The 13,564-nt window shown below is 58.6% G+C and overlaps 1 protein-coding gene across 4 annotated transcripts in view; it reads right to left on the bottom strand.

The window, feature by feature from the left end:
- Positions 1–13,564, bottom strand: part of GRB10 (growth factor receptor bound protein 10) — a 117,081-nt gene that overhangs the window by 14,955 nt on the left and 88,562 nt on the right. For all 4 annotated transcript variants that reach the window (XR_005065731.1, XM_037041099.1, XM_037041097.1 and 1 more), the window contains 4 exons: positions 4,642–4,798; positions 3,628–3,743; positions 2,654–2,722; positions 1,054–1,191 (listed from right to left, as the gene is read on the bottom strand). Coding sequence is in view for 3 of the 4 variants with exons in the window: in XM_037041099.1 (XP_036896994.1) it covers positions 1,054–1,191; positions 2,654–2,722; positions 3,628–3,743; positions 4,642–4,798 (480 nt within the window). In the remaining variant the exon portion in view is untranslated. The remainder of the gene's footprint in view (positions 1–1,053; positions 1,192–2,653; positions 2,723–3,627; positions 3,744–4,641; positions 4,799–13,564) is intronic.

Below are 13,564 nucleotides of genomic sequence, written 5' to 3' on the forward strand. Positions count from 1 at the left end.
GCACGGGCGTCTCCAGCGGCCAGTCCGCCCCGCACCGCCACCCATCAGAGGAGTGCCAAGTTGAACCAAATGCACCCTGCCCCCAGCAGAGCCCCCTAGACTCTAGGACAGAAGACCCTGTGCACGTATTTCATACTTTGCCAAGTCGGAGCCCCACAACCAAATAGTCAGAAGGCAGAGGGGACGATATTTGAACCTGAAGGTCAAGGTTAACAACACAGGCTCAAAAGCAGGTACCATCTCACTTTTCTGTGTGGCGTGTCAGACTCCCGCTGTGCCTGCCCTGTTCCTGACAGCACTCCCATCCTCCCCCCACCCCGGGTTCACTCTCCAACCCTACTCTGTCCCCTGCTCCAGGCCACAGAGGTCCCTGGCTCGGCGTCTATAAGGCTGGTGAACCACAAACCAGAGCTGGGAGGTGAGAAGTGACCCACTGCACCCTGTGTCAGACGGAAGAGGCTCCCTCTGCAGAGGAAGGAGCTTGCCCCTGGTCCTGCACCTGCTGCACCTGGAGCAGCAGGAAAGAGGCCGTATGCTCAGCACCTGTGCCTGGGGCTCCCCGGGACTCCCTCTTTCTGTAGGCCAGAGGGGACACCTCAGTTCTTGGGGGAAATGCATGGCCAAAGTCAGCCAGGCATGGCTGCCATTGTTAGTAGCCATGGACAGGGTGAGAAGAGTAGCTGAGACACCAAGGAGACCCTAGAACAGAATGCTGGGGAGCCCAGCTCTCTTCTCCTCTTCCCACCGGGGGGACGTGCAAATGGCCTTTTACTCCTCAAACCATCTCCCTTGGCACAGAGCAGGTGGCCTCAGGACAGAGACAATCTGTGACCCTTAGGGCTGCCTGCTGTAGCCCCACGGGGAGGAAGGATGCAGCCTGGGGGGTCCTAGGTTTGTGTGAGCACCTGGTGTCAGAGTGAGACCAACAGACAGGCGACTCACAGCTCCACCTTCACACAAGGCTCAGGAGTTTGGCAGGCCGGGCACCTGCATCGAACCCACACCCACACAGTGCCCCCCAGCGAGGCGACCGGTGGTGAGGTCGGCACTCACCTTGGAGGACCCCTTGGTGGAGCAGTAGAGGCCCGACCGCCGCAAACACAGATACAGCTTCTTCCAGGACTTCCTGCCCATCTCCTTCACGTGCAGGAACCCCTGGATCTCCGGGCAGCTGCTGGTGTTGAGGAAGTTCTGTGGGAGAGCAAAGGTGGGCAGTCAGATGGCTGACCTACAGCAATCAAAGGAGACAAGTCTTTAGCGTTGCTGATGTTGTAGCACTTTCTGAATCACTAAGATACTCTTCTCTTTGGCCAAGCTGAGAATTTTCAGATGATGTGCTTCTTTTCAGAAGTCTTAGGTCAGACAGTGAGCCCAGACACTCGCCCTTTCATCGTCACTGCGACTGGGCTGAGACAGCCGCGCGTCCACAGCTCCTGCCACATGCAGGGGGCGGGGGGCCTTTGGGAGAGACCACAGGACTGATTGCGGAAGCTCTTGTCTGTCGGGGCCAGAGACAAATGTGGAGGCCAATCAGCAGAGAGAGGTGGCTATGGGCTGAGCTTTGCGGGACACTGGCCTTAGTGGTTTCTCCCACACTGGGCAGCTCTGAAGTGTGGCTGCCATAGTGAATGGTCTGTTCCGTCACCAACATGCTGTAAATACACACGTACGAGGGGAGAGCCCCAAATCTGGAATCATCTTCTGGAGGACGGGCCTCCTGCAGCACAAGTGTTCTAGGAACCCGTCTGTAGCACAGCACCAGCGGGCGTTATTGTGAGAGGCTGTGTTCGGCTTCGGTGCATTTTTTTAAAGCTTCCTTCAATGCATTTGCACATAGCATTATGGGTGATTACGAGCACACCTGCCCACTCCACACTGAATGTTCAGCAGTTTTTGACCAAAAATGGCATGACCCCTGTGCCCCGCCATCCCTATTCACCCAATCTTGCCCCAAACGACACTTTTTTGTTTCCCCCATAAAATAAGTCCTCGTAGGTAAATGTTTTGCTAACATGGAAAAGGTGAGACAGGAAGTGGCAGAAGCACCAAAAGACATCAAAAGGGACGAGTTCAAACACTGTTCCGAGGTGGAAAAGTGTCTCAGTGGGTGTGTCGTGTCCCAATGGCGAGCACTTGGAAAGGGACTGAAGTCTAAATGCAAAGGACCAATACACCGCTTTAATAAACATTCTGCTTTTTGGGTCCCCCCATGCAGAGGGGCTGCAGCACGTTCCCTTGTCTGTCCCCGGCCCCCTGGAACAGCATGAGTCAGCAGCGAGCACACCGTGGCCTCTCGTCTTGCTCCCCCCCACTGCTGCAGGGCTGCGGGCACAGGCCTCACAAAGCAGGGGGATGGCTGAGACAAGGGTTCTTGTCGCTGCTCTGGGGTGAGCTCGGAGAAACCGCAGCTGCTCCACCCTGCCCTCTGCCCGGAGGCTTCCGAGTCACAGAAGTTCTTCCTGTGCCATTTGCTCTGGAAGAACCTGGATCCCCAAGGACTCCCTGAGTGAGTGTGTATTTGGTTTCTCTGAACCCAGCCGGCTGCCGAAGCTAATCTGTGAGTAAGAACAGAATTGCTCCAAGGTTTTTCAAGGCTGAACGGCAGCTCGAGGGGGCACTTCTGTCTGGGCACGGAGGCCCGGGAGCCCGATACCTGCAGGAGCTGGGTCTGTCCACCATTGGACTGCTGGCACCAGTTGACCATCTGTTCTGGGAAGAAATTCTGCAGGAAAGGGAGAACAGACGTGTTAGGAGGTAGCTTCTACGTGGGGAAAGCACACTGGCAAGTGAGCCAGCCCACAAACACTGCGCAGCGACAGTCCCGCACCCTTGCATCAACACAGGGCTTGACCCCTGCCTCGGACAGTCCTGCTGCCTCCTGCACGCCCAGTGCACACCTGGAATGCCTCTGCCCTGAACGTGCGCCCACACCTCCCCAAGGCAGCAGGCCATGTGCATTGTGGTTCTGCGTGCCTCACAGTACGAGACAAAGGACTCTCAAAACTGAGAGAGGAGCAGTCGTGTGCAGAGGCTGTGCTGGTGCATCCCCCAAACCAGTTAGCAAATTCCTTACTTTGCAATAAAAAGCCATGAGACTCTCAGAGCCAGACATGGTTCGGGTCTGGCCCACCTGGCTCAGGTGACTCGAGTGAAGGCCACACGGGGGTGAAGCCCCTGTGCTGATAATTCACGAGACAGGCAACCCCCCACCCCAGGTACAACATAGAAAAGCTAAGAACCACCCAGAAGATTCGCCAACACACCTAGATACTCAGTTCTCTACTCATTCCTGCACGAACATCACAAGACAGTATCTGCTGGCTTTGGGGAGTAACGAGCTCTCACTCTGCGGAGCGGCTGCTGGGCAAGGGCCCTGCTCTCACTCCCCCTTCCCCACAGGGACTGCATCTGGAAGAGGCGCCCCACCTCTGCCCTGGAGCACAGGCCTGCATCACCTCCCCCCCCTCCACCAAATTCTGAGGGAGGAGCTTCGCTCAATAGTGACTACTAGTCTCCTCCCATCTGCTCCCCCCCCCAATCTTACTTTGTGACCTGCTCCCAGGAACCCTGAGTGGCCCCTGCAGAAGTGCAAGGGCTCCCACCCAGACCCCCAGAGCCGAGACTCACGGTGGGGTTTTTGAAGAACTCATATTTGCCGTAATTCTTCCTGAACAGGAACTTGCTCTCGCTGGCCATGGTGGTCTGCACCTGCACCACCAGCTCGTGGTCTTCCAGGCACCTCTCTGGGGGGAAAGCATCGTGTGTGAACAGGGGCAGAGGGCACAGTGCCGCCTCCATGCAGCTTTGCACACAGTGCCACAGTCAGTCCGGCTCTCCATGCCACAGGCCCTGGGGGCCCAGGTGAGGCCTGAGCTGGGACTGAATGACAGCCCCCTGGGATGTGTGGCCCAATCCGTGGGCAGTTCGGGATGTGTAGCAGCCACACCAAGACTTCCTCTCCACTCAGCGCGACAGAAAGTGAAGGGCACCACGCAAGAGGGAGCTGAGAGCGGTGCTGGGCAAGGGGACATGGAGCAGGGTGCCACGGTGTGACACAGCCACACCATGTGTGAGCACAGTCGTCCCCAGCACTGAAGTCCATGCTCCACATAGCTCACACCCACAGGCCATGTTGCCAAGGAGAGAAGAAAGTGCACGGGACATGGCTCTCTTGCTCTCAGGGGCTCACGGGCACGTGTGCCGCCTGGATGCATCCATCCAGAGCCCTCCCTGGGGCCAAGGTCCTTCTAGGGCGCTAAAACCCTCTTTTCCAGTGACCTTGGTCGGTCCCACTAAACAACGACATTGCTTTCCACGGGCCCTGGCAGGCATGAGCTGCTCTCCGCAGTGGCACCAGAACCCTACCAGTGCCAGGCCTGCCCCAGAGCACAGGTGTGCAGTGCGTCCCACACTTCTCCATGGCTCCCCCACACAGGGAGCAACTCCCCACTGGGTGTAGGCCCTGGAAAGGCACTGCTCCCACAACCAGGGTCGGCTCCCGAGAGCGCTGGGAGAGGACGGGGGCTGCGGGTGCATTTTGGGAGATGAGGAGAGCATGTGGGGACAGCAGCAGGTGGCCTGCTGTGCAGGCAGGGCCACCACGGTGGCATGGCGGTATCCCCTGACGGGGCCGCTCCCTACCTAGCCCCAGGTGCAGGTGGTGCTCCACCAGGGTCCAGCTGTTGTCGTCCACGCAGTGGCTCCTGTGCACCAGCAGCTGACACAGGTCCCTGGAGGTCATGTCCACGGGGATCTCCACCACTTTGCATGTCCCATCCTCACTGAAGACTCTCACATCCTACAACACACAAGGGCACCCACAGATGAGAAGCGTGGGTTTAAGAAGCAGAACCTGAACCGGGAAGCCCCGGGAGAGGAAGACTGCAGTGCTCCAACACACATACAGCCGCCCCTGCAGCAGTGGGTGTGTGGGTGGTCACTGCCCACTCCCCTCCCACCCCACGGGGGCAGGAGCACGACACAGCATGTTCACAATGCCCGCCGCATTCAGGCTGCGAGCAGGGCCAGATTTGAGGGTGCGTGGGGCTTCTCCGTGCTGTCTGAGGAAGTAGCTGGTGGCTGGGGTTCACGGTGCAGCGGGATGCACTGCAACACCAGCAGAGCAGCAAAACCCCCAGGATTCCTGACCTCCGAGGGCTCACCTGCCCTCCCTGGCCAGGGCCCGGGGGCGTGGCCACAGCCCCATTCCCCTTCCCTGCTGCGCCCATGCTGTCTCCTGTCCACTTAGGCTTAGGAAGGAGCTGAGAAAGATTGATATGAACATGCTGAAGTGTTGAATACCAAAAAGAAGGGCAGGAAAAGAACATAGTCACAAAGCTCTTTGGCTCCTGCGCCCTACGAAACGACAAGCATGCTTCATTCTCCGGGTTCTGTCCAGAGCCCTTTAAGTGAATGGCTCCCGGGAAAAGGGGGGCCAGGGAGAGGCCCAAAGGAGCACACTGTGCCCCGGGAACACACCCTTGGGTGCAGCCCTCAGGGAGCATGAGGCACTGAAAGGCCCAACGTCCACAGCCTGGAAAAGCGCTGGAGGAACAAGATGGCATTTTACATGCTCACTGCCTCTTGAAAGGGAGTTTGTCCCGGGCCTCTCCCATCGTCCCTGGTGGGCCGAGCCCCTGCCCTGGCCAACCCACCAATCCTGGCTGCGGGGACACAGTGGGCAGGCTGTCTTTGGGAAGCAGGGCAGCCTTTCCAGGCTGCTGTGCTCAGTCCTCAGGGTAGGGAATCAAACCACCTGGGCAGACCAATCAGGTCCCTCCCTGGGCCTGATGCCACTGCCCCCCCCCCACTCCCCACCTCACGGAGCGCCAGCCGAGGTGGAGATGCCCACAGCAGAACACCCGTGCAAGGCTCAGACCCAAACGCCTGGCCCATCCCTGTTAATGCCCTGGCCCTGAGGTGACAAGCAGGGAGCTCCGAGCGAGTGTGCTCTTTGACCATGGCCCTCTGCCACATCTCGGGAAACCAGCGCACCCTGGGACTCCCGCCTCCAGCGGCAACCTGGGGCTGGGGGACCCGGGCCTGGCAGTACCCACAGTCCCCCCAAGATGGCTGCGGCTCTGGCGCTCTTGGCCTCTGTGTTCCTGGTGTCCTGACTGGAGCACACCGGGTCTGACGTCTATTTCTCTGGGGGAGGCTTGGGGGATCTGGCAGGGAGACCCTCTGCCCCCAACCCTACCAGAGCCCCTGGCTGGAAGGAGCTAAGGCTCCCTCAGTCTTGAGTTCCTGGAGGAGGGGAGGCTGGGCTGACCTGGGGACCGCCCTCCAGGGGGTGGGTCCCCAAGGCTGCCTGCAACCTCTCAGCCACCCCCAACCCCAAAGAAATCCCAAGCTACAGCAGACCCAAAGCCTGCTTTCAGCTCACATTCATTTTTAAGAAATCCACCCATCTTTCTTCAGAATCCACATGTACTCAATGACAGGGATACTTTCACAACACAAATTAAATTTGCAAATACAGCTGATGTGGCACAGTCTATAAAAATAAAATGTAACTTAAGCAAAGAAAATGTGTCTTTAAACTGCAGGTAAAAGCTTTTCCTACAACTGTATTAATATAAAAAAACAAACTTAAAAACTACAAGTAGCTTCATCCCATCTCTTGCAATGTTAATAAGCTGTGTCATCGACCACGCCTACTGCACTTGGGTGTGCTTTCACCGACAAAATCAGTGTGTTCCTAACTTTTCCCTTTTCTGAGTCTCTGAAAGAGTATGTCTGTGGCCACAGTGGACATTCCCTTCCCTGGAAATGCTAACGGTGCGGAAGGGCGCTGCCCAGCTCTCCAAGTCCAACTCCATTTTTCCTGCCCCAAATCGAGGGCGGCTCTTCTTTTTACATCTTTTTCCCCCCGCCACACTGCCTCCTTCTCCCCACTTCTCCTGATGCTCCGTGCCCCACCCTGCCAAGGTCTACACGAAGCCCCAGCTTTAAAAGCTGAGATGTGCTTTGTCAAAGGCCCCTCCTCCAACTCCCAGACACCACCGGGCTGGGGGCCCTGCCACGGCCTGCTGCCCAGGGATGAAGAAACCTGACAGAAAGCTAGAGGACCACTGCACGTACAGGCACAGGCACACATCTGAGGCTGCCTGTGACAGTATTTCTAGTGCAGATGTGAAGGAAAGTGTGATCAAAACAGCTGGCCACCCTCCTCTTAAAGCCAACGGTCCCAGAGGGAGCATATGTACCAGCAAATAAGGGTTTTGTGTCCCAGGCTTTGGTGCACCAGGCCTGGGCCAGGGACCACAGCTGCAACGCCCCGGCTGGAGACTCGGTGTCCTGTGCGGGGCAGCTTCTCAGGAAGGCAAAGATGGCCACGCGAGAGCCACGCTCCATCTGGGCACAGGTGTCCAGGGTGGGAGTAGGAGCCCAAAGCTCAGTGTGTGGAAGCTACGGCAGCCTTTCTGACCTATCCCACACAGGGCAGGGACCCTGCTGAGCTTTGCACTCGAGGGCCCCACTGGGCTGTGGTCTGGCTGTGTTGCTAACTGGCTGTGGGCACCCGGTTGCATGACTTGACTTCTCTGTGCCTCAGTTTCCTTATCAGTACAGTGGGAATCTGTAAGTAACACTGGCCTCATGGGGTCAGCCTGGCACAGGCTCAGGACAGTCGCCTGTGCCTGGCCCTGGCGTGTGCCTGCTGCAACCTAGGAGTGTGGCTCTGGGGCCAAGGCAGGGACGCCTGGGGAGAGGCCTCCAGGGCCTGGCAGCCACACCGGTTCACAATTCTGAGATCACCAGCCTCTAAGCCCGTAAGACAGATCCTGGCCTATAAGACAGAGCAGGAGCAAGGCAGCTGGGAGCAGCCGACCGGAACTGTCACGTCCTCTTCCCCAGCGCAGAGGAAACCAAGCAGCTAACTGCCTTTTAAACTGAGAGAGTGATATTAAAGAGCGTGTATTGTGTCAACAGTGCGAGGCTCTTTTCAGAGTTAGTCGGGGGACGGATGCTTCGCCGGCTCCCGCCCTCGGCTGGCTTGGCGCTGCGCCTGGTGCAAAACCCGCAGCCCTCAGGTAACAGGATGTCCGTCTTCCCTGAGCTCCGCTGTCACTTCTGAGACATTTCTCACACATAGAGAGAAGCAAAGCTTAAATCTGAGTATACTGAAAGGAAGGAGCTCAGTAACAACTGGGGTGGAAGGGCCATCATCTGTATGCCCCCTGTGTTTGGGGGGCCCGGCTTTGTGTCTCGGGGTCCCCAGTGTGGCTTCACACACTGATGCATGGTGTTGGCTGACCTGTAGGCTCCGTATCTTGTGCTGGATTCAGGAGATTGCTTGGCTTCGGCCTAGATCCCCTTGTGGACACGGACACGGGCACCCTCATCTCCTTGCCCCTCTGCACACTGCCCACTGTAGGACAGCCCTGGGTGGACAGCTGCCAGCACTGCTGCAGGGACAGACCTGAGCAGAGGGCTCTGTGACCCGCTGAAGAGAAACCAAGTCAGCTGGGACCTCTCTGGCCAGCTTTCTCTTCACTTTTCACCCTGGTCCAAAGCTCTCTTAGGTCCCATTTAAGCGCATTTTTCAGAGTGATGTGTGAGCTGGACATGCCAGTAACTGCCAGGGATAAGTGCCAGCCTGTGGTCCACCTGCCAGGAGGGGGCGCCAGGGAGGGTTAATAGGGAGGGGGGAGCCAGACTGCCAGCTTGGAGGGGGAGGGACCCAGCCAGTGGGAACAGGAGGAGGAAAGGCAGCTGCTGGGGCAGGTGGAGGGGAGGGGCCCCTAAGACTGCAGCTGTCACTGTCCCCCTCCCCATAGGAGGAAAGGAAATCTGGGGAAGGCAGCATGGCTTATCCAGGACCAGGAGATGAATCTGTAGGGGTCAGGATCTGAACCCAGGGCATCAGCTGCAGGCCTGTCTGCCTGTCAACGAGAAGGCTCCAGCACACACCCTCCCCCCAGGCTGTTCACTCTGGGGCCCTGAAGCCCCAGTCTGAGCAGGCCTAGCCAGTTGGGAGAAAATTAAATGCACACCCATCCAAGGCAGCACCAGGGCTGGGCTCAGCTCATCTCGGTGGAGAAAACAGAGTTGTGGTTTCCCCAGCTCTACTTTACACCAAAGGAGCTCCTTGGAGCCCTGAGGACTGACTGGGGCCCGGGTGGGGTGTGTGTGTGGCGGCGGCGGCGGGGGGGGGGGGGGGGGGGGGGNNGGGGGGGGGGGGGGGGGGGGGGGGGGGGGGGGGGGGGGGGGGGGGGGGGGGGGCGGTTTGCGCTGCCACGTGGCTCTGATCGCACTGACAGACACACACTCAGAAAAGCAAAAACCTGTCTGATGAGCTCTCCGTTTCAAGGTTTCAGTGAGAATTAAAAATATGTTAAGTTGTTGCAAATCCTTTCTAAAAAAGTTAAAGTTCTAAAAATAACTTACAAAACAGTTGTTGGAAGTCTGCCACAACTTCAGAGTCCCTGGGCGCACTGCCCCGCAGAAGGACTCCTACCAGCCAGGGCAGCAACCGGCCCGGGGAGCCTCCGCACCCCAAGCAGGCTGGCTCCTTCGCAAGAACCTACTCTGATATGCTCATCTGTGTTCTCTAAACTTTTCTGGAGTGGTGTGTACAACCTGTTATTTTAACAAAAGCAGCTTTTATACCGGCACTTTGCACACTGGGAGGACAAACGCACCGTAAGAAGGCCTCCCTGTGTGGACTGAGGAGGAGCAATGGACCCAATGGGCCGAGAGCAGGGCACAGCCATCCTCTGGGCCTCGGCCCCACAGCCGGTGCCGTGGTGGCAGCCCATGTGTGAGGCCTTCCTGCAGGCTCCTGCCCAGGCCCCTCTGGGGGTCTGTCCTGTTGTCACTGGGCTTCTCTCTTCCTCCCACAGGCCCTGGAAGGCAGGCTCACACCTGCCGCTCACTCTGGGCTCTGCTGGCTGACCTTTGCCCGCCCTCCTGGGAGGGAACCCTGCCTGGCAAGAGCCACCCGCAGGCCCCTGTGGCACGTGCTGTCCTTCCTGGTCAGGAAAAGCTGCCTGCAGACTCTGGGGCTCTGCAGCGGTGGCCCTCCCTCAGCACAGCCCACCTGGGAGCCCACATGGAGATGGTCTCTTCTGAGGGGCTCCCCGAGAGTCTCCTGGGCCAGGGACTGTGGCGGGGGCCACAGGGGCGAGTAGAGGAAGCTCAAGTCTCAGGGGAGAAAACCCCAACGGTGTTACCAGAGGTCCTGTCCACCTGTCTCCAGCGTGACAGGGACACATTCCTGAGAGCCATGAAGTTAGAACATAAACGGAAAAGGGACTTATTCAGGTGGAGACACCTTGGTGTTTGGAGTATGCCCAGGAAATCTGGGCAAGGCACAGTGGTCACCATCTCAAAAATGACCTCAGACAACTCAGCACCTCTCCTGACATGGTTCTCAAGGGTCCGCAGGTGCCAGGCAGAAAGTGGTTCTGGGCAGAAATGGCAGCAAAGCTCTGGGGGACTAGGCCTACAGGCTTCCTTCCCTGTGAGACTGCCAGACCCTCCCAAATCTGGCGAGGGCTTCCAGGGGGAAAGGATGCAGAGCCCCCTCAACCTCCCGGGACAGCAGGTTTCTTCCAGGAGGTGCAGGCTGAGTAAGGCTCCCGGTGCACCGGGCCATGTGGGAAGGTAGAGGGGCCTGCTGCTGCTTGTCACTGACAGCCAGGACCCAGGAGGACACAGCCGGTGGCCCAGAGCCTCCCTGGGGAGGCGCGCAGCACAGCCACTTGGCTGTGACCCTCGCCCACATGGCGTAGACCGCTCAGTCTCAGGGCCCCGCAGTCTCTGCTGCGGCAATAGCTGTCTGCTGCACCACGTTGGGTTACCCTGGCCATCCCTGCCACACCACGGTCCCTGGGGGCAATCTCAGCACTGCCCATGCACCTTGCCCAGGACACCTCTGCCACCCACAGACCCCCAGTGTCACACGGCGACAGGAGGAATAGCAGCAAGGGGCACAGTGGGGCCGTGGGTCCTGCCTGACGGGCTGGGGAGTGCTCCAGGGCCCCTCCCCAGTGAGGAAACGTCTAGTGAGCACGAGCTGTGGTTTACAGAGCTGCGTGTGGGCTCAGAGTGTTGCTGTTGCACGTCAGGGAGATAGTGAACTTGAAACTTGGTGTCACAGCTGCTTCCAAAGAGCCTTCTAGGGACCAGCCCTCTGGCAGTGTAGGGACAGGCTTGCAGAGCCCCAAGGGTTAGGGCCAGGGCTCTGTGTGCAGCACCTTGGACTCCCTGAGCCAGAGGCCCCTCAGAGAACCAGCGGAGGCAGGGACCCTGCTGGGCTGCCCAGAGGTGGCCACAGAAAATAAAAAAGTCTTTGTTAAATCAGCTTCCTCAGAGAGTCGGTAACTCAACGTTCCATTTGCATATTGTAATCTTAAAAAGCAACAAAAATGCTTTACATCCCTTCTCTAGAAAACTGTCCAGTGAAGCCACATGACTGATTGGCTGTGGTGGCCAAAAAAAAAGAGGCAGGAATTAGGAGTGACCCCTCCCTCCAAATTCCAGAAGAGGAGGAGCAGAGAGGAGGGGCTGGCTTCAAGGGGGAAGATGGTGGGTCTGCTGATAGGGTGGGGGATGGGACAGAAGCCCTGGGGGTGGGTGAGTGCCCTCAGGGTGTGCAGGGAGGCACTGGGTTTGCGGGGGCCAGCTCATCAAAGGCAGGGTGGGGTAAAGACAGTGGTGATGGGGACAGAGGGGCTCTGGGAGGGGACACAGCACAACTGCCCTAGTCACCCCCATGGCCTGTGGACTCTGGGTCCCTCCAGGGGTGGGGCCTCTGGGGTGGTGAGGAAGTAGCAGCTGTCCACCCATCCGTCACAGAAAGCAGGCAGGAGAGGGAGGGGGAAGGGTGCCTGCAAGGGGCTGCTGAGCAGAGAGGCCTCTGTCTTCTGAGACGAGAGGGACGTGCTGACGTGGACCCTGGGCTGGCCCTGGCTCAGGGAAGGCTATGAGTGACCGCCATGGACAGCAGCTGTCCTCTGTCCTGCTGTGTCTCTGAGCACTGCCCTCTGGCTCCCGTCCAGACTCAACCCTAGCGCTCTCCTGGGTGTCCCCGCTCCCTGCCCCCTGCCCCCCCCCCCACACACACACACAAGGCAGCAGAGAAGGCGGGGTCAGCCCACTCTGCAGGGGCTGAGCACAGAGGGCTGGGCGAGGTGGGAGGAGGCTGTGGGGGCGGGGGCGGAAGGCAGCCTGGCTCCAGGATGGCCGGAGGCTGGAGGCCGCCTGGGCGGGGGAGGCAGGCAGCATCACACTCACTGCACTCACTGGGAAGTAACCTGCCCTCGGCCGTTCACGAAACCGACGTTACAGCCTCGGGAGACCTGGTTTTGCTCACTAGTAAATGCATGTCAGAACCCTGTGCAAGGCAATTAATTCACTCCCAGAAATTAATTTTTTAAATTAAGCAAAGAGAAAAGAGCTGATCTGGAATGAAGACATATTTGTACCCTATTAAAAATGGGGTTAAAGTACGGACTAGTTGTGTTTACATAACAAATGGGAAAACTTGCTGTGGCCAGTCGCCATGTGTGTGTGTAGCATGTGTGTATAGCTGCTGCATGTGGCTGCATGGAAATCTTTATTGGCTGAAAGGCCCGCCCACCAAGCCACCTGGAAGTGCTGGTGAGTCTTCAGAGCTCACCTTGAATTCAGTGAGAGAGGCATTCCCTTGGGAAACCCTGTCCTTCCTCACCAGCCCTCCCCCATCTCTCAGTCGTGCCTCCTGCTTCCTCCCAACAGGACTGTCCTGCCCTCACACACCTTGGCCTGACTCCACACCCTGAGGGGCCAGCCCACTCCACATACAACCTCAGTGTCTCTCTCTACCCTGTGACCAGTGCTTCCCTCCCGAGAGAGCAGCCTGTGCCTAGCCCACGGAGTGGTGGGGGTGCTGGTTTCAGGACAGGGACCCAGGCTGCTCAGGGCCTCAGCCTTCAGCTTCAGCCCCTCACACACGAAAGCGCACATCCTCGCAACTGGGGCCAGTTGGGGCCTTTGTTTCTGGCAGCCAAACGCAGCCTGAGAGTGAGTATGCAATGCCCGAGTCTTTGCGCTGCCGGGGGGAAGGGAGGGTGGACCCCAAACCCTGGGGGCTGGGGTCAGGGCAGAGCTACAGGGTCTGGCCTCCCCACGCCCACTCCTTCTCTGAACTGGCAGCCCTTCCTCTGGACACAGTGCATTCTTCTTGGTCTGAGACTGAGCCCCCTGCCCTCTGCTGCAGCACGTAGGCCATCCGGGAAAGTGTGACCCTGGTGGCTCCCTCTGACCTCACAGGGAGGGACAGAGCACGTCAGACTTCCCTTCCTCCCTTTCCCACAGGCCTGTGGTGAAGAACCGGAGACCTCCTTGCCCATCAGCAGTAGCTCCACCCACCACCGCCCGGCTGCACAGGATCATGATGCCGCTGGGCCATCTTGACTGCAGCGCCAATGACATGCGCTCTTCCCAAGATCAAAGGTCACGGCTGAGTGTGGACAAAGGACCGCCCAGCCCTTTGAGGCAGTAGCACACCAGTGGTGAACACCCATGCTCTGCATGTGCCTGTGCTTGCTGGGCCCCAAGGGCTGGAGGAATTTGTACA

The sequence above is a fragment of the Sturnira hondurensis genome, unplaced genomic scaffold (genome assembly GCF_014824575.4).
Source record: "Sturnira hondurensis isolate 20B ecotype Veracruz unplaced genomic scaffold, ASM1482457v3 Scaffold0002840, whole genome shotgun sequence".
Lineage (NCBI taxonomy): Eukaryota > Metazoa > Chordata > Mammalia > Chiroptera > Phyllostomidae > Sturnira > Sturnira hondurensis.